At 39.7% G+C, this 21781-nt stretch overlaps 1 protein-coding gene across 1 annotated transcript; it reads left to right on the top strand.

The window, feature by feature from the left end:
* The first annotated feature begins 6586 nt into the window (after window positions 1-6586).
* LOC135218981 (piggyBac transposable element-derived protein 3-like) lies at window positions 6587-7288 on the top strand. The gene has a single exon (XM_064255419.1). It carries the CDS (start codon window positions 6587-6589, stop codon window positions 7286-7288), a length of 702 nt encoding a protein of 233 aa, XP_064111489.1.
* The last annotated feature ends 14493 nt before the right edge of the window (window positions 7289-21781 follow it).

The following is a 21781-nucleotide window of genomic DNA, read 5'->3' as shown; positions in this document are numbered from 1 at the left end:
TGTGTTTGCATATAGGTGAACATTGAGCACACATACAACTACACACACGAGAGAGAGAGAGAGAGAGAAGAGAGAGAGAGAGAGAGAGAGAGAGATTAGCCCTACACTCCTACCACCTATCCAAATTGCCTTCTAAACCTACTTCATTTATCTACTGAAATGTTTACCTGCTTGGCAAATCAGCGAAGCTTAACGGAAGGTAATCCAACATTACAACTAAATAGAGGGAAAAATAGAAGACAGTCCAACCAAAGCGGAAAATATTTGGGAAATATATCTTACGTGGAATCATGATAAATGAAGTTCAGTCGGTTCCTATTGACAAAGACACAGGTCGGGTGGGGAGACACTGAAATCTCCAAATTCAAAAGACCCCTAACAACCTGGAGAGGCCACACGCACACTAACCACAACATCCCACTTCCATCATCATATCTGGTGAGGGAAACTTAAGGTACGCTCTCATTTATCATATTTGAAAACGCCTGGAGGGAGGGAGGGAGGGAGAGAGGAAGAGGGGAGTGAGAGAGGGGGGAGGGCGTAGAAGCAATCGACTTCATCATACATATTCACTAGTTAAGTCCATCAAGCTTGTGGTAAATTCCCTCTCCCAGAAGGCAGATTTCCCCGCCTGCAGATGGCCGACACGGGGTTCCTGTCGGGGGAAGGGGGTTGGGGAGGGAGGGGGGCCAACAGCAATGAGAGAGAGAGAGAGAGAGAGAGAGAGAGAGAGAGAGAGACGTACACAATGAAATATGAGGAATAATGAAATAAAATCACAATTCGGTGAAAAGATTTTCGTTAAATACTTACATGTCCAATGCTCTATCCATAAGCAGTGACTTAAGAGGCTTTCTTTTTTCTCTTCAACCCAAAATAACAAATAACACGTTGCGTTACTCTCTCTCTCTCTCTCTCTCTCTCTCAGTTAAGATATTGTAGGACTTATTCTCTCCTTCTCCACTTATTTGTATAATTTTATCAGCACACATATTACTAACGTTTTAAATTCCATTGTCTCAAGCAAATTTCCTCTTCCACTTCCGTGCCAATCGCTCACACACACACACAAAAAGTCCCCCATCATCTTCAACAACCTTCCAATTCCCCTCTAACTCAGCCTAGTCCTCGGACTCAGGGGCTCCCTGCCTCCCCTTCTCCTCTCGCCATCAGTGCTCCCCCCCCACCCCCCATCATCTTGCGTACGAATGCCAGACCTTCCTCGTTCTCCTACACTCCCTCACCCCGTCTCGTCCGGTGCCAGTCCATGTGCAACCCCTTCACCCCTCTACACCACCCTCGCCCTCATCTAGTCCAAGCGAATCCACTGCCCTCCCCACCCCCCGAAACGGTGCGGCCCTCTCGTCCTGCCGAACAACTCCCCGACCCCCAACGGGATGGCAGACCCAACGGCCAATTTCCTTTGCTAATTGTATGTCAGTCCGATCCTCGTGACTAAACGCGTTAAGGTTAGATTTGCCTAATTGTGTTGAAGGAGAGAGGTAGTGTCGGTTCGTGGCCCAATCATTGTCGCGGTAATGTGGTTATGCCGATGAGGAGAGGAGGAGGAGGAGGAGGAGAAAGTGGAGGAGGAGGAGGAGGAGGAGATGATGAGCGAGAGGAAGGAGAGAAACAGGGAAGGAAGACAGACAGTAGAACTTCGTAATCGTGTTCTTTCACGACTTCAAATCTTTGCTACAGCTTGCTTTTTACCTTGTATTCGCCCCTAGACCGATATTCCTTCATTAATCACTGGATTTCCGGCTTGTTCCATATAGACGCGTACGTGCACTTTCAGCATAGTATAGAGTATTAATAATAACCAAACATGTGAAAATTGCTGAAGTAATTCTGGCAGCTGCACGGTCACATGTTAATCGGCAACTTCAACCATCGACAATACATTTAATAATTATTATAAAAGAAATATAATATTAACTGTTTCCTTCAATGACCTATCTCTCTCTTTATATATATACATGTCATATGTATGTATATATATATATATATATATATATATATATATATATATATATATATATTACTTTTATCCTAATTGTATTTCAATTTTATTCGATAACTTTCTTATTCATCTACCTTAATTGACTTCTCTGTCTTATGTCCAATGTTATACCTAGTTCCTCATTTGGTCAATCATTTTCAGGGTCTTCCAAACATCAATACGATCTCTTTTTATATAAAATTCTCTTAAAGTTTTAAAAAAGAGCAGTAATTTTACTTCTTTTCCGTGACAATGAAAATTCTTAAATATATACTTCCTCTTTTAATCCGTACCTCACTTGCTCTGATCATTAAATATGAGAGAGAGAGAGAGAGAGAGAGAGAGAGAGAGAGAGAGAGAGAGAGAGAGAGATTCACAACCATCCGGGCAAAACGAAATCCGAGCCGAATGAACAAATGGGAAGCAGCTCACCAGAAAGGAGAAATCTGTATTGATAAGGAAGTCACTCGTGCGTTTCAGCTTCGCACAAATCAGTCAACTGACGTGTATATATTTATACACTCAACGTGCACATCAGACATATTATAATCTATTATATGTTCAAAAACATATAGGTATGCATATAATCATAAAAATATTTGCTAAAAATCATTGGGGTGACACGCTTTTCGTCACCTAAGTAAGATGAAATGGTAGCCACACACATATGTATACATATATTCATTCATCGACTAACTACCAGGTACATAAGTCATTGTCCAGTTCATCGATATCACCCTCTCACTCCCCCACACACAACTATTATAAAGTAAGTGTTATACATTGTATATATATATATATATATATATATATGTATGTATATATACATATATAGGTATGTACACATATGTATAGGGGGGTGGGGGGGGGGTATAGGGGGGAAGATAAAGGGGAGAAGGGGGGGGGGGGGGTAGGGGGGGTAGATAATATATATATATATCTATATATATAGGGTAATATATATATAGATATATATAATATATATATATAAATATATATATATTATATAGCCGCAGCCCTGCAGCAATGTGCTACAGTTCGCAAGTTCATTTCCAGATCTGACACGCACTAGTTGCCCCAACTTTGAATAAGTATCAGCATTGGCTGGGGTCCAAAGGAGAGCATAGGGCTAATGACTCCATCCCTAAGGATTTGCTAAGACTCGGAAGATTCTACCCTTTTTACGTCACCCCCTCCAAAGGAAGAGGTGTGTGTGTGTGTGTGTACAATATAATTGAGTAAACTATTCTCACAATGATATCATCCAACCCAATGGTGGGACGAATTCTAAATATTTCCATTCAAAACGATAACCACATTAACAAACTCTGATAACTTAATACTAATAAAATTCTTTTTAAATGACAAGGATTACAGTTACTGGCAGTAACATCACTGCAGCATCACTGCAAGTATCCCATTTCTCCCGAACCATTCCGTCATTTCCGTTCTCCCCACCAGCAATAATTTCCTCCTGATCTCCTCTTTCATTCTCATGCCAGGAAACGGACTCTCTCCTTTCTCTCCCGCTGCCAAGTACAACGATTCTCGTCACGGGCGCCGCCCTCACCTTCAATTGAATTGAATATAAAATTTAGCCCAACAGCCAAGTACTGGGACCTATGAGGTCATTCTGCGCTGAAACTGAAATTGAGCGTCAAAGGTTTGAAAGGTGTAACAGGAGGACAACCTCGCAGTTGTACTATGAATCAATTGTTAGGAGAGGGTGGAAAGTAATATGGCAGAGAATAAGAAAGGAGGTACAGTAAAAGGAATGAAAAATGTTGCAACTAGGCTTCTTCCTGAAGGTCTTTAGATTGAAGTATATCGCTATCTCGTTCCACACAGCCCACCGCAGCCACAGTCCCCCGAAGATGGATCATTGGGTCTGCATCAGAGGAGACCTCAACCTCATTTTCTTTCTCATTCTCTTTCCTTTTCCGTCTCCTCACTGCTGATTCTTCTCAACATTCAGATTTACTTTTTCTTTACCGAATCACTACATGAGGGGATGGATGCCCTTTTATTTCCTCTTTTTTTTCGTTCTCCTAATCTGTATTTCTTTGCCTGTTTCACTGACTTAATTCCAATTACTTAATTTCACAATACTTTTTTTCATATGCCACCTGCCCCCATATCAGAGAGAAAGAGTGTGTGTGTTTTATACCCAAAGTCGTTCAAACGTCATGGAAGATATAACGAAGACTTTTTCATTCAAAAGATTTTAAGTAGCTCAGAAAAGTACAATAAGACCCTTTTAATAAAGGATAAATCATTACAATATTTTGAGCAAACCGTCAGAAATTCTAGAAAATTAAGAGCCCACATTATTTCCTTCCTTAGCGACAAAATCAAGCAGTAATAATAATGCCTAAATAATCTTGGGCAAGGAGGACGTTTTAGTTTCGGTTGTTGTTTGTTTCAGTCAGTCACAGGAACACGTCCAAAGCGATGTGGATTTTGGAGAAACCTTGACTACCAGAGGTGCGTCACGTTCTTAACCCTTTAACGACCAGAGATCCCATTTGGGATCTTTAAAACAGCTACTTTCGGGTAGTCGTGGTGAACAAGTTTGAGCTTGTATGAAATTGACGCTTTGGCAACTCATAGCTACACTCCTCTGCTCTTCGAATCAACCAATCAGAAGCCACCAGGCCCTCGCACAAAGACTGGAGGGCCTTCGACAGACACCTCAGTCGTGCGCAAGTTGGAAAACAGTCAAGACGTGCCGCAGTAACCTCCAAGTTTCCCCCCCTCCGAACTTCGTAATCATGGTAAGCACACAGTGACTGTGGGATAGTGAAGCCTAGTGATATACTTACCTTTTGATGTTGGTTTGAAGGGCTGTAGTGTTACTGACGTGTCGTAGTGACAAAAAAAAAAAGTATAGATCCCTTGCGGGATACGTCGGTCGTTCTTAGGCGGACCACGCTCATCCCATGAGGGATGTATCGGACCGTAACGGTTACAACGGCCAGTAGAATACGACGTCAAGTAATTTTTTTAGTGCTTGTTTTAGACATTTGTGAATAATTTTAACAATATATCTAGATATAATAGTGATGATTTATAGATGTTAGGTTCATGTGCATATAAATTATTACCTTACAAGGGATTGAATGATAGGTTTTTGTTAGGGAAAGTTACATTTTTCTTTCATTACATGATTTTAAAGTTGTTTTTTTTTATTTTTGCAGTTCCAAAGCAGTATGTTTTATGGGCAACGCAATGCTGCATTGGAGACTCAGGAACGTGTACCATGGGTAGCCCCTGACGACGCTGAAGGAAGTGATGTCGAGTAGACCCTTGGACATTGACAGTGATGATGACGACCCTACCTACGTTCCTGACGAAGGCCTTACTCAGGACGATGCCTTTGACCCTCCTAACTCTAGAGGTTAGTATGAGACATCCTTAGAGAGAGAGAGAGAGAGAGAGAGAGAGAGAGAGAGAGAGAGAGAGAGAGAAATGTGTTGTAAACATTGTATTTAAAAGTCTCGTTGTTATAATGGTATTTAAATTTGTTGCCCTTTAAATGGTTTGTAAACATTGGGTATTTTAAAAACTTATTTGTTTACTTGCATACTCACTGACATACACGTGCACACACATGCATACTCACTTGACATACACATGCATGCGCACACACACATTTACTGTTTTATTAATGTTACTTTATTCTTGTTTCAGCTCGCAAGGTCAATGTTGTTGTCCCTCAAGCGATGCCTATGGAAGAAAGGAAGATGAGCCTAACCCTAAGAGGTCTCGTGCTGATGAATGGAAGAAGGAAGACATTGATATCCGTGCCCTGCCCAACTTCATTCATCAGAAGCCTGACTATTTGAGGGAACCTTATGAATATTTCTCCCAGTTCTTCACAACTGAATTGAGGGAACACATTGTGTATCAATCCCAACCTGTACTCAAGACAGAAGGATGTAGGCAGCAACTTCCACATGTCAGAAGAGGATCTCATGGTTTTCCTTGGCCTCATCGTGTACATGGGCTGGTTCCTCTCCCTAGCATAGTTGACTTCTGGGCCGTGAAGACCAGGATTCCTCAAGTTGCAGACTTCATGTCCAGGAACCGCTTCAAGGCAATTCGATCTTCCCTTCACTTCAGCGACAATGACCAGGCAGCTGCATCCCAAGATCGGTTCTTCAAGGTGAGAGTCCCCTTCACCAAGGTCACCAGAGAGTTCCTGAAAGTTCCTGAGACTCCTATCCACTCCATTGATGAAGTGATGGTCGCCTATAAGGGCACAAGGGCTGGTAACCTTCGCCAGTATGTCGCAAAGAAGCCTGACAAGTGGGGCTTCAAGTTGTTCTGCCGCTCCAGTGTGGATGGGTTTGTGCATGATATTCTCATGTACCAAGGGGAGACAACCTTTGTGAGCCACCATACTATGCTATCTGAAGAGGAGAAAGCCATGTCTGTAACTTCCAAGTTTGTTGTCGCCTTAGTGAATACCATCAAGGACCCCAGAAACTCAGCAGTGTATGCAGACAACTACTTCACAAGTATAGGGTTGGCCAAGTACCTGAGATCACAGTTGGTCATCCTCCCCTGACGTCTGTGAAGGAGATGAACAAGAAAGCAACACAAAGGGGGACACTGGACTATGTCTCTTCTGATGGCATCCTTGTTGCAAGATGGAAGGACAACAGCGTTGTGACAATCTTGTCCTCTGATGTTGGTGTGGAGCCCATGGGAACAGTGGAGCGGTACGACAGGGCAGCCAAGAAGAAGGTTCCCATTCCTTGCCCATCTGTCATCCAGATGTACAACAACCGCATGGGGGGCATTGACAAGAGTGACATGTTGACACACCTGTACAGGACCCCCTTCAAAGCAAAGAGGTACTACAGGAGGCTCTTTGCTTACCTCCTTGACTTGATCATCTGCAACGCCTGGATTTTGTACAAGAGGGATTGCCTGGCTTTGCAGGAAAACCCCAAGCCGCTCAAGGACTTCCGTCTGGATATCTCCAATTGGCTCAGAAGCTTCAAGTCGTCAACCTTCAGAATAACCAGGAATTCTCTTGGCACCAGAGATTTTGCTTTGCCAAGAAGGGGCCAACGGGCAGTTGTGCCAAGTATTGAGACACGCCAGAATGCCACTGCCCTACACATGCCAAAGCATGTCTCCATGAGGCAGACTTGCAAGTTCTGTTCTGGTGCAGGCCACATCCACAGATCCCGCTGGATGTGTGAGGATTGCAAGGTGGCCCTTTGCCCTACTGAAGAAAGGAATTGTTTTGCTTTGTTCCATAAGATTTCGAAATAAGTTGTTTGTTATGAGAGTTGTTTATAGTGTTTTGTCTATTTTTATACTATTTTTGTATTATTTTATTTACAGTGTTTGTGTATTTATATACTATTTTTGTATTAGAGTTTTTTATAGTGTTTTCTGTATTTTTATACTATTTTTGTATTTATTGTATACTTATTTTTTATATTAATTAAATTGTAAAGCCATATATGTGTTTCTATTATACATTGTGGAACAAAAAAAAGTGATTCATCAATAATAATCATATGTTTTGTGGGCGAATCAACATTATTTATAAACTTGAAAAAGTTGCCCGCACGGCCCAATAGATCCCATACGGGATAAGCGTGGGTCCGACCTAAGGTCGCCCGAGGCTCCCATACGGGATACTTCATTGCATGCAATTATTTCGCTTACTTTGGAAATTTTGTAAAAGTGCACAGGAGTAAAAAGGTCTTGTATTTACTCATACTATAACATACTAAAAGGATTTTTTAATATTTCCCATAAAACCCAGGGTGTACTTTAAAGGGTTAAGCAACAAGTGAGTAGACTATGGAGGAGAAAGACGTGGGGCGTTAAGTGGGGGTAAGGGAGGCACCCAGCCTTGGCGGGGAGTTAGCGGTTTTTGAACGCTCGTCATGAAATGTAATTCTCAGGTCTGGGATGACAGCGCTAGAGCATTTGACTACTTGTCTAATTATGCAGAAATATATTTTGATTGTATGCTTTGTGAACAACTCACAGCTTAAGCAATGAAAATGTCAATCCCAATGATGCTGTTCTGTAATGATTGCTGTTTTTGTTTTGTAAAATTTCGATGTCCTAAATTATTTGGCTTAATGAAATGGAAATGACATGCCATATGTAAAAAAGTCATTATCTAAGAAGAGGGTTCGGGGAACGCAAGCATCCTTCGCGGCCGAGCCATCCTCCACCCCAAGGGTACCTTATCCCCAAAAGGGACATCTCCACCCGACATCAGGCTTCGGTTTCTAGGGTCCGTCCGCTCCAAGGCTTCCTTCTCTCCACGACCCTGCTTCTCCCACAGAGAGACATTCCTTTTTTCTCATCATCTAATCAATCACTTGCTCAATCATGAGACCACATTTTGGTCACGTTTTCTATAAAATCCACATAAATCTTTTTTTGAAAAGTAGCATAAATAATAAATTCCTTGGCAGAGGTAAACGGATCAGTACGAATGTGCTTACAAAATAGTATTTATGGACCCATTCTAAATTTCTTTAAATTGCTTTGTTACATTAATAGGTAATTAAACAATGCGGAATGAGTTACGGCATTATACACATTATTATATATAATATATATTGTATATTTGTGTATATAATCATGCCATTCTACTATCATTTATTGGTTTATTCTCCAATCCAGTTTTTCCGTTCCGCTGTATGAAGCATTTGAAGCTCGCGTTCATCAAGAATTTGTGTGGTCTCTTTACTTCTGACTTGTCTCAGAGAAATCCCCCTTTTGCCCTGTTTCCAATATTACTCTCATGTTTGGGATGCAGTGTCATTGGTTTTCGTGGAGTGACATGGAATATAGTTTGGGTCAAAGGCCAAGCACTGGGACCTAAGAAGTCATTCGGCGCTTGAAAGGAAACTGAGAGTAGGTAGGTTTGAAAGGTTTGACAGGAGGGGAGCCTCGTAGTTGAACTATGAAATAACTGTTATGAGCGGGTGGAGGGCAAGATGGAAGAACTGATAATATGAATGGAGGTACAGTAAAAGGAATGAAAGGGGTTGCGGCTAATGGCCGAAGGGAGGTTTCAAACCTTTAGTAATACTTACAGCGCACCCCATGAGGAGCACTGACAGCAGTAGCCCCTACGGGACTGGTTTTCGTCTCCATTTGACTAGATCCAACCCGACCTGACCGCATCGGCTCTCTGACACCACAGTCAATATAGTTAACGTAGACACTATTTCGGCCGTTAATCTCACTTACAGTGTGTGACACCATCACTCCTTGCTCTGTGGTTCGGCGTAAGCTCCTTGAATTCTACTCTCAAACTCTGATGTTCTCTCTAAGTTGTCGCTTCTTTTTATAAGTCTGTCTAATGATTTTTTCTATTTATTTCTTTGGTTTGCTTAAGGATTCAGCCCACCGGACTCGCTCTTGTTTCTGGTTTTCATATCACTGTGCTAAGCAACTGAATTAGACTAAACGATCCATCATCATTGCACAAAGAATGTATGCAAGAAATTTTTTACAAATACAAAATGTCAGTCATACTTATTCTTTAATGGTTGAATCGAGGATGAATATCTCTTACAGGAAGTCCCTAAATTCCAGCCTCTTCATACACATCCACATATAGGGTCTCGTCAGCGCACTGATACCACCGTACAGTAACACAGTTCTATCTTGCGCACAATCCTGCCTCGCTGGCAAAACGGACTCCTCCGTCCCACCACTGCCTCTTTCACTCCATCTAGCCAATGTATTCTTGAGCGACCATTTTCTCCAAAATTAGTGAATATTACACATTTTCCTCCATAATCTAGGCTTCCGTTTTCTCCACATGTCCAAATTACCTATGAACGCAATGGTCAATTCTTACAGCTACATTAACCTTTTACCACATCTTCATCGTTTCGTTCAATTTCACACCATTTCAGTCCTCCAAACAGTATGGGATTGATCTAAAAAAAACTCTCATCCTTTCACTCTTACAATCAACATTAATATATACTTCAATTCCATTCAAGACAGTTTGTTCATCAGTACTTACATAAACATATCAGTTCAATTCCAAACCCTTTGTCGAGATCCTAGTGACATCCTGGTTTCACCGATCATTTGACTTGCACCTTTTTTCAGTCATCCATTACTGATCAGTCACTTCCAAATACCTAAAAGTAAACCTTCCGCTCCCCTTTTTCCTCATCTCCACATGCATTAATCTCGTCATCTTTCTGGCTTCCACTGACGCTAATTATCTCAATTTTGCTAACATTAATTTTCGGCACTCCACCTCCAAACACTAGCTGAGCTTTACACATTTTCTTCATTATCATTAACTCACCTAAGATCGTCCATTTATGACCATTTTTTCTTTTTTTATTCAAGAACTCGTCACATAAATATCTTTCCACAGAGTTTTCTTGTCCTCCATCCATTAAAATATAAAAGTCATGGAGAAAAAGCACGCTCTCTTACCTACGTATTTTAACTCAGTCTTCATTTTCATAATGAAAATCTACAATTAACCATCACCTTCCACACCAAACATATTCTACATTGCATCTGTATCATTTCTTATATATTTAACGCAAGCAACATTCAAACTTTCCTTCACTATACAACTTCTTACACAACTGTTTCACAACAAACGCTTAAAACACATTTTTCCCACTGTACTTTTCCCTTGTCATTTATTTTGTTATTTTTCTTTCTTTGTGATCTAGAACTTTACCATGTACATTGATCAATATGTTTATGACGATATCCTTCCTTAATTCTTACACTCACCTCACCTCACTTCCCCCACCCTTGCATATCGGAATAATAATTCCACACGTTCATTTTTGGAACCTGGTTATCTTTTAACGACAGTATTACAACCAAAAGGCAATATTTTATTTGCAATTCCACCAATTTGTCACGCCTTTCCATTTTTCATTCCGACTTCTTTAACATTCGCAAATCACAAAAATCTTCCATTTAGGCCTGCCTCTTCTCCTCTTTGCATTCAACTAAAAGTAAGGATACACCCTCACACAGGAAAGCACACTGTCAAGAAAAAGTAAGAAATGCAGATACAAAGATGAGTTAAAAGTCTGCCCTAGGTAAAACAATGGATAACGTGCTTGGAGATGGTGAGGTCATGTAGTGAGAAAGTCTGTATAATAAGGGAATTTTAGCAGGAAAAACAAAGTGGTGCCTAAATGGGAGATGGACGAGTTGGCAGAATAGTATCCAGTAGGACCTTAGTATCCAATAAAGTAAGGTGCATACAATAATTAAGGAGGCTGGGGAGCTGCCGTAAGCCGTTTGTTAAGTTCATGAGGCACACACATTTTTGAAGTTTTTCTGCACAAGGTGGTTCATCCTTGATTCAACAGTTATAGAACGAATGTGGCAATGACATACTTCTTTTTCTTTCCATAAAGTTGATTTCTATTAGAGGAATAGGCAAAAGGGTTGCACACACATAAGACACGTACATACATTCTATAGCATGGTGGTAGGAATATTCGGTCTCAGAAAACACGCTCTCAGAACATTCGGTCTCAAAACTACATTGAATGCTGTTAAAAATGCTAGAAAATAATTTCATATCATTTACCCATTTTCAGAAAATCAGAGAAAAACTAAAATTGGTTATTTATTTATTTAACATTAATTTAGACAGTATATATATATATATATATATATATATATATATATATATATATATATAAACATACAATATAATATGTCTTATATGTGTGCAAGCCCTGTGCCTTTTTCCCTAATAAAATCCAGTTGCGTGAGAATAAAAAGAAAAGTAAGAAGTCACTGCCACATGCCACACTCGTTCTTCAACGGTTGAATTAAGGATAAACCAGCCTTGTACAGAAAAACTTCAAATTATATATATATATATATATATATATATAATATATATATATATATATATATATATATATATATATATATATATATACATGTGTGTGTGTGTGTGTGTGTGTGTGAGAGAGAGAGAGAGAGAGAGAGAGAGAGAGAGAGATTCTATACGTACGAAACTGAATTATAATCTTTGGTTTTAACGATCCCCAGCCATCCATAGCCAGTCGACTCCTAAACTGTCCCACCGACCAACAATTAAAATAAATCCGACACAGATAACTTGATATTCTTAGAAATGCTGAAGGGCGCGTATGCTCGTAGTCATCGAACAATAAACCAACCTTTATCTTACACCTACACTGTTTTAAATTCAATTATTCACAAACTAATTGTTCAGAGCTAACTGTGAATACCTTTCTCAGGTTTCACCTCACATTCCTAAGTTGTCTGTGGATCATCATAGTTAGAACTAGGTCTGCCATGGCCATGTAATAATAATAACAACAATAATATTTCTCATATAATTTACCTTGACCTCATCGACACAGGGCTGCGGAGAGGAGGGAGTCAAAGTTGAAGAAGTTTGACAGCCTGGTGGTTAAGATACCAAAGGAATCGATGAAAAGCCAATGACAGACAATTTTCTAATATCAGGAACCATGCTTTTAATTGTAAAGCTGAGCTCCAAAAAGAACAGTTCACAATAATAGATCATGTCAAACATCCTGATCACTTAACTACCTTTGAGTCATTATACATTAAGAAACTTGTTCCTTCGTTAAATGGTAATACTTCTTCAGCCACTCTATACCTGGCATAGTTAACGTCGTCACATGCATTTGAGGACAGGTCATTCCATCTTCTCTCCTCATGGACGGTTGGTGTTTTGGGTGATATCTCTCTTTTTACTATTTTTACTTTGTACTTTTTATTGTGTTCTCTCTCTTTTTACTATTTTTACTTTGTACTTTTTATTTTGGTTAATTTTAAGACTATTTTAATACATGTGAGTTCTGTTTGTGTTTTATGGTTTTATATGTTATTTATTTGTCTTATTGCTCTTTGCAGACTGATGATGCACAGATGTTTCATGTGGGAAACGTTCCGTTATAATAAACTTGATTCTTTTACAACTCGTATCTTGGACACCCTCTGAAGATTAGTATGTATATATATATATATATATATATATATATATATATATATATAATATATATATATATATATATATATACATATAAATATACATATATATATATTATGTGTGCGTGTGAGATGCGTAAAAACAGTCATTATTTAAATAAGTTCACATAAATTATTATTACTATTACTATCATCATCATTTTCCCGAATGTACACTCATACTTAAAACAACAAACGGAATACTCGTGTAATTCAATAGGATAAGAAACGAAAAAAAGGCCAAATAAATAAGCCAAGGAATGAATCACGAACGACCAAATAAGCGCAATAATCAGAAGGAGAGTAAATAAACACATCACACTCACTCACTCAGCATCAAAGGGCTTCCACCATCCGTCTGAGACAGATGACCAAGAAGCATCCTATCACCCTCCTTTTCCACCTTTGAAGTTGGAATTAAAAACCAACAAGAGGGAGGGGGGTGGAGGGGGGAAGGGGTCAGAGCAAAAGTGAAGGAAGCTTCCTGAGGGAGATATTGAGGATTTACTTTCCCCCATTTCCACTCCCTCCTCCTCCACCTCGTCGTCATCATCAACATCATCATGATGTGAGTCTTCTTCGCAGCGATTCCAGACCATTTATACAAAAATGATTTGCGGCAATCCGAGAAATGTCCGCCTCTATGGATGGTAATCGAGTCTCTCTCTCTCTCTCTCTCTCTCTCTCTCTCTCTCTCTCTATGGATTATCAGAGATTAGTCCTGGATGCCTATAAAATAACAATATCCGACATAAAAGTATACAAAACTACAGCAGAAAAAGGATAATTTTTTATTGCATATATATACCCATATATACGTAAGTAGGTACAGTGTGTGTATGAGAGAGAGAGAGAGGAGAAGAGGAGAGAGGAAGAGGGGAGAAGACAGAGAATAGAGAGATGATGAAGAGCGAGAGAGAGAGAGAGAGAGAGAGAGATAAGGCCTCAAAAGGCGCAACATATTGCGACAGTCTTTGATTAAAAGCCCACTATTTTATTCCCCTTTTTCGAGAGCTGAGTGATAACATCCTTTGATAATGCATCTTTTTTTATCTTTTTTTTTATCTCAAGAGTTCCTCCTCCTCCTCCCTTCAAAGTCCAAAATATGAAGACGGGAAAATCTCTCAACACTAATCAGAAAAGGCGTAACTTCAGCCTCGTTGGGTAAATTAAAAGCTAACAATTTTCCCTTCGCGGAACCACTAGTGGGTCCTCCCCTTCAGTCCTACTCTCACCCCATCCCTCAATGCCACATCGCCACCTACCCTCCCCGACCTGTCCTCTCTCTCTCCCACTCTCCTCAGGGCCAGAAGAGAGACAAGACGTCAGATGTAATGGAAGAAGAACTTGAAAGGAAAATTGCGGATAAGGAGGAATAAAAAAGGGAGAGTTGCCCAACCGAAAAGATGAAGACGCCAGGAATTTTCCTAAGGATTCTTTCGCGATATTTGAGATAGCGGGACATCTATGTATTCCCAGCTCTTGTGCGGCGCTTCTTTCAGTTCGCTGGGGTGTTGGTATACTTGAAATATTCCGCAATGTCTACATCAGGGAGATTTGGTTAATGAAGACTAAAATATCACGGATCTATCTCCGTGTGGTTATCGGAAACGACACCAGTCTCTGTGGGGGCGATAAAAAAATACAGCGAAATCAAGGCTTTCCTTTTTCTGTTGCGATATGATTCTGGAAATTGTTCCTCTCTCTCTCTCTCTCTCTCTCTCTCTCTCTCTCTCTCTCTCTCTCTCTCTCTCTCTCTCTCAAGCCTTCAGGTTGACCTTCTTAAGCCGACTTTCCTTCTACTTCCCAAATCCGTCCCTCAGAGTTGAAGCGGTCCGAAGACAATTGAGTTATCCATGGGAACATCTCCGACCTACACAATTATAGGAGACCACAGGACGGAATGTATTAGAACCACTGCACTGGGCCTCAAACCAACAAGCTTCCAGCATTGAAATGTCTGGAGAGAGAGAGAGAGAGAGAGAGAGAGAGAGAGAGCGAGAGAGAGAGAGAGAGATAGAGAGAGTTACCAACCCAGTCACACATCACTCGAGAGAAATGTTAAGTGCATGGAAGCAATGCCTTTAGGACCTCACTCCGAACAGGTTCAAAGACCTGTCAAAAGGGTCGCATGCCAGAGGTACGAGAATGCAAGGATAAATACCATGAGGCGCAAGTGCCAGTTCTACTGAAATTCAAGAATGTGGCAACGTTGACAGTGATGATGACGATACCCGAGATGGTGACGATAGTGCCAACAGTATCAAGTGTGTGTACGTGTGATCATGATGACTAGGGTATTGAATAACAGCAAGTAACGGTCACGACTGAAAAATCTTCCGATGGAGTTGACGAATGGCGATGTTGATGGTGATGTCGTTACCATGAATAGCAATAATGACCACAAAGAATACAAGCCCTCTCCGGTGATGATGATCACTTTGATAACGAAGAAAAACGTGAAAATCTTGATTCTTACCATTTGCATTTATATTCATAATAAATATGAGATGCCGGTACTTATATTTTATGTAAATTTTACATTATATATATAGATATATATATATATATATATATATATATATATATATGTATATCTAGAGAAGAGAGAGAGAGAGAGAGAGAGAGAGAGAGAGATACTCACAAATCTCAAGGCACAAGTGTGCAACCCTTACATCTAAATCAAGCAAGACATGCGATGACAATGAGACCCTTCTTGTTTCTAAGGTACCAAACTGCTTAGTTCAACTTTTTTTATCTCAAAACCTGTATCTAATCTACAAGCAATATAATTAAATTTAAACATTGCATGGCTGTAATTGCCATTTTTAAAGAAGTATATTCAGTTAGAGATATATTTTAGAAATAAAATGTTTGAAGGTTCTCTAATCACAGCCTCCAGGACAATTGAAACTTCAGTATTGTATTAATTGCGGCCACCTGGAACTCCAGCACATATTCAGTTCAGTGTATCAGTGCCTTTGGAGAACTGAAACTTGCACAACAGCCTTCTCTAAGGACACCAGTAAATGCGGTTATATGCGACTCCCGACACTATTTCTAAAGGGCATCGGTTGATACGGGCACTTGGCACCGAACTACCTCCTTTCCATTGGGGCTACAATGAATGCGACTCTTCACTTCAGTTATCACTTTTCGTGGAAAATCTGAAAGTTCGGGGTGCGAAATTCAAGGATGTATTTTGTGTATCTCAAAGCGTAGCGCTATCAATTTCATGTGTAGTACAGGTACCTTCTTTTCAAGATAATGTTTCAATCTGCATAACTTGAACTGCTCAATTCCAAGAGTTTGTTAATGGCACTATTCATCGAGTATGTGAGTGGATTTTCTTTGGTCTAAACGCTTTATTGCACACTGATGATTCCTATAACTTTAACTTTCTGAAACTCTTGATAATGACCTCTTCCTCGAATCTCAGGCTTCAAAAGGACAGCTATTTCTTCAGAGCAGTAACTGATTTTGTCTGTGATTTTAGCTTTTGGTCTCATAATCGCAGTGAAATGACAAAAGACGACATACATAAAAACCAACAAACAAAGGCACCCATCAGCAAAGGAACTTCTAGAGATGGAATTAATAATGCGACGTCAAAGGCTTTTGGAAAGAGAAAGTATCATACCTAGTCTGATCATTTTACATTAAAAGGAGAAGATGATTTAGAAAAGATTCTCAAGTCTGCATGACGGCAACGCTCATTACCAACCTAGGTATAAGAAAGAACGCAATTTATATTAATGTTAATGTTTTCACTAACCTTGCAGTGATGTTGGCTTAGGACTTACCCTGGGAATAGGTGGTTATATAGTGTGCGATGTACCCACCTGGATATTACGAAAACAAAGAGAGTTTGGATGGGGAAAATGCACGATGTTGACAGAGATGACGACTGACCTGACTTTGAAAAACACACCACAAGGAAGAGATATCTAGAGCGAGTCTACAAGACTGTATGCGTCCCTCGCGTCCGATGGACAGATGATGATCAAGCAAACGATGGGTAACATTCAATAGGAAAAGTGAGGGGAAAAAAAAGGCAGCTAGTATGTGACCAAGAAAAATACCTGGCAAAAGTATCAGAAATAAAGGCAGAAGAAAGGAAGAATAGGAAACTAACCAACTATTAACTATTTGCACAACTGTGTGCGTCATGATAAACAACCTCTCTCTCTCTCTCTCTCTCTCTCGTTGTTAAAGGTTCTAAAATTATTCTTCTGGTGAATATAACGGGGAAGAGGGCCTGCAATCTCAAGTCTTGTAATAAAAATGGCATGTAATCAAAAGGGGTCAACTTATGGAGCTCCCTCTCTCGGGAAGTGACTTTTCGCTGAAGACAGACCGACAGACAAACAAATCAGCCACGCATACACACACGTGTGTGTGTGTGTGTACGTGCGCGCAGGTGCCTGTACAATAAATAGGTACTCATGGACAGGCACTCACAGCTTAAGCTCCGCCGACTCCTCGCCACGGTTGTTGGATCTAATTGGCTTGATCCTAATGCCTATTTGAACACCTAGAGGTCTTAAGGTGATTCATCGGTGCTGGGGGACCTTGAAAGGGCTCAGTCTCACTTTCTCTCATTTCTTCTTCACCCCTTCCCCGAAATCCCGGTCAATATCCCCTGGCCACCCCTTCCATTGGACTCCATAATGTAGATGTCGTTCCCTGCAGAGGATTGTCTCGACCTTGGAGGAGACGTAGGGGGAGAATAATGAACGGTAGCAAAGGAAGTATGGGAGAGGGAGGAGGAGGAGAGAAGACGATGTTATGCACAGGATTCTTTGGGTTAAGCTCTAAGGAATCTTTGTCATCTACTGTAGCAAGACAAGAGAAGCAAGATCTACTAGGTTATTATTTTTATTGTTTTCTTTCTTTCTTTCTTTTGAGGGGGTTGAGAGGAGACCCTGAGGTGCGAGTACTTAAGCCTTTTTCTTGTAATTGGAGACTATTTTGGTGACTTGGATATCCGTTTATGGTAAATAATGACACAATAAATCCTAAAAATATATTCTTTGGCATCATGAAAAGGAGTTTCTCTATCATTCAAGTCTTCATACACGATGAAGTTTTTATGAGAAACTAATTAAAACTCTTACCCAAGGTCACTCAAATATAACGTGAGTATATCTGAAGGACTTTTCTCATACCTAAACGGAAAATTAAGCGGAGCGGGAAAACAAGAGTTGCATCCAATCCCTGAAGACAACGGCAGATTCACCCGCCCCTTCATCAATTAAGAGATGAAGGCTATATGAAAAGGAGAACACAAAAGCAGGGAAAGGAACTTTAAAAACGTTCATTTTTAGCATGTTTTCCCTTTTCGAGGAAAAAAAACGAACCTACATTACTGAGCAAACTGATCCACTCATTTTCCTTTTAAGGTAAAAAACTGATGGGTTTTCATGCATGAGCCTGGATGATGTTCCACCGCAGACGAGGAAGAAACACGGTGTGGGTAATTACTGTTTTATTACTGGGTGACCACTCATGAGGGAAAATAAAGACCACGTGTTTCGACCACCACTGATACTCCTCCGACTGAACCTGCTGCTTTACTTACAACTCCAATGCAAGGTCTCCAAGTCAAGTACTTATAACTTGACCAATGACAAAACCGCGACATCTCCCATCAAATTCCTTCAAACCTTTAGACTGCCGCTAAATCTCTCAACGTCAACAAATGAATATATATAAATCAAATGCATCTACAGAGAACCTAATATAAATATTCTAATTTAGCCCTTATCTAACATAAGAATTGTACACATATCGTTGTACTGAACATTCTTGAACATCATTTAGTAAATAGAATACAATTTTACACACACACACACACACACACACACACACACACACACACACACACACACACACATATATATATATATATATATATATATATATATATATATATATATATATATGTGTTTATGAGAGAGAGAGAGAGAGAGAGAGAGAGAGAGAGAGAGAGAGAGAGAGAGAGAGTCCAATACATCAAATTCTCGAGTTCAAATCTATCTCCTGGAACAGAATAAACGAGCTGATTTATAAGAAATGATAAATCCTTGCACGCAAACATCATCATATACAATATCAATGAAAATAACAACAAATGACTGATACGAGAGAGATTTAAAAGAACGACTTATATCATTACCAGACCAGTATCTCAAACGAGAGAGAGAGAGAGAGTCCTTTACAATCACTTGCAACTTTATAATAATACTAATATAAGAGACAATTAAGGACTATCCATAATTCCAGTACACAGAAAGCAGCAAAAGATGAATAACCCTTAAGGTTCTTTTGCAAAAGAACGCATAGAAACTGACGGCAAACTCTTTTAAAGGAAATAAATCACTGGTACGAAAAAGCTCAAAGGTCCTCCGCAACCGATGAAACATTACCATTCAATTGACAGTTTATCCAAAATGATGGAATTTCGCAGTAAAGTTAATCATATTGTAAATCAGAGTTCATAATCAACAGGCTGTCTAAATTTCTATAGTGTGCTCAATGATCATTTAGATAATAATAAACTCTATGTGATAAATCTACTCGAAAGTTTTACATACATTTCCTCAACTATTTTAAGGTCCTCGATATAGTTTCATAAGTAAAGTATATTAAACTAAACACAACTAAACAGACTGGCAACTTACTATGAAAATATGTTAACCTATTTATGTAGGTCCTTCGATCAGCACCTACATAAAATTAAAGAAATGCCTGGAAATGTTACAGTGAACGCCTCTCTGTATTACAGTTAATATTTTCATTTTATGATCATGATAACCGTTCTCATTATTTTCATATCTTCATATCATGTCCCTTGCTATACATTCTTTAAGTATGTAGATTAGTAAAATATATATTTTCTCAGAAATTATTCACAGTATGATAAATTCCTCTACCATGTTTAGAAAGAGTAAACTGTCTATCTAACAGATAGGGCAAGGTTAAATGAATAAAATGTTATTCCTGCGGAAAAAAAATATATAAACAACTCGAACTTCATCATAGACGACGTGACTAATTATTTAGCCTTCCAAAACCCATTCTGTTCCTGGAGAGTAATTAGCATTTTTACAGTACAATGCTTTAAAGAAAGATGTTTAGTACAACGGGTTCTTATATATATTATATATATATATATATATATATATATATATATATATATATATATACAGTATATATATTACAAAAAGTCTAAAAGCACAGTAAACTGGCTGACAATTGTAATCATACGTTTAAAATCTTACACAAGGAAGATTATTAATATTATTATTATTAAAAAGTCCTGAAAGGTCCTTATTTATTAAGTAATTCTGCAAAGGATAGAAATCTCAGAAATGGAAAGAAACATTCTTAGCTAAGAAAGCAATAGACAGGTAAAATAAATAAACAAAACAATATACAAAGGAGAACTTTATACATCACAAACAGCTGTCGGGTAAAAAAAAAAAAAAGTTCTGAGCATCAGCATCCACATCAACATCCTTCTATAAGACATTTATCTGTAACTCCTGTTCCACAGAAGACCTCTGGCAATGAACAGTGTGACATCGAATATTGTGCTGTCCTGCAGAAAGAGTAGTGTGAACTCGTTCCAAAGGTTGACCAAAATAGAATAAACACAGAATTCAGGCCAAAGGCCAAGCGATGGGAACTATGAGGTCATTCAGCGCTGAAACAGAATTGACAGTAAAAAGGTTTGAGAGGTGTAATATCGAAGTAGCGCTATGAATCAATTGTAAGGAGAGGGTGGAAAGTAAGATGGAAGAAAGAGAATATGAACAGAGGTATAGTAAAAGGGGTTGCAGCTAGGGGCCGAAGGGACGATGCAAAGAATCTTAAGTAATGCCTACAGTTCACCGTATAAGGTGCACTGACTGCACTATTCCCCGTGCGGAATCCAAAGGTTGATCGAAGGCTCTTGGCCTCTGAGGGAGCGAGAGCTGCAAGGTTTTCTCAAGAAAGCCAAAACAAGTAAATTAAGAAATAGATAATTTCTCCAGCAATCATCTACCTTCAGGTTACTTTCGCCCGGTAGCTACGCTTTCAAGATTCAAGAAAACTGCTTTATGATTTTTCTTTTTTATGTGTGTGTGTGAACTGCAATTGTATGAAGAAGACTAACCACTTCACAATGTGCCGGCAATGAAAGAAGAGACAAGATAATGCTCATAAATGCTATGTCACTGACTCTTCGTTCGGAAGCTAAATTTAACTTGCGCTTGTCACAAGCTAAAATCATCTTTCCATTCTAATCTGTCTGTCTCTCTCTCTTATCTTTTACTTCAACCAAATCTACCCCACCCTCTCTCTCTCTCTCATCTCTGCTCTCTCTCTCTCTCTCTCTCTCTCTGGTTTTTGCTTTCAGTGCTCCTTTTTACCGTTCACTTTGACGCTGCATTCGTCAACCACCCGCCCCCCATCCACTCCTTACCCCGAAAACGTACCTGCGTGAGTACGTGTATACGTATTCATGTCAGTGCGAGCGAGCGTGCGTGCGTGCGTAAGCGCGCGTTTGTTCCCCCTACCCCATCCCCCCCCCTCTCCCCCCAACAACATCCATGCTTCACTCAGCCCCCCAACCCCCAACCCAGTCTCTCCCAACCGCTCTTTCCTCTACACTCGAAGCTAATCCCCCCTGAGCTGGTACGGGCCGTGGCTTCTCAATTGGGTATTAGCTCTGAGCCGGTTGCAATTTGGGCATCGTGCACAACA

Source organism: Macrobrachium nipponense, chromosome 1 (assembly GCF_015104395.2).
Source record: "Macrobrachium nipponense isolate FS-2020 chromosome 1, ASM1510439v2, whole genome shotgun sequence".
NCBI classification, from domain to species: domain Eukaryota; kingdom Metazoa; phylum Arthropoda; class Malacostraca; order Decapoda; family Palaemonidae; genus Macrobrachium; species Macrobrachium nipponense.
This window is presented reverse-complemented; position numbering and strand designations above follow the sequence as displayed.

What these genes read in the sequence shown, in the direction of transcription:
- LOC135218981 (XM_064255419.1), top strand. Translation starts at nt 6,587, where the DNA reads ATGAACAAGAAAGCAACACAAAGGGGGACACTGGACTATGTCTCTTCT.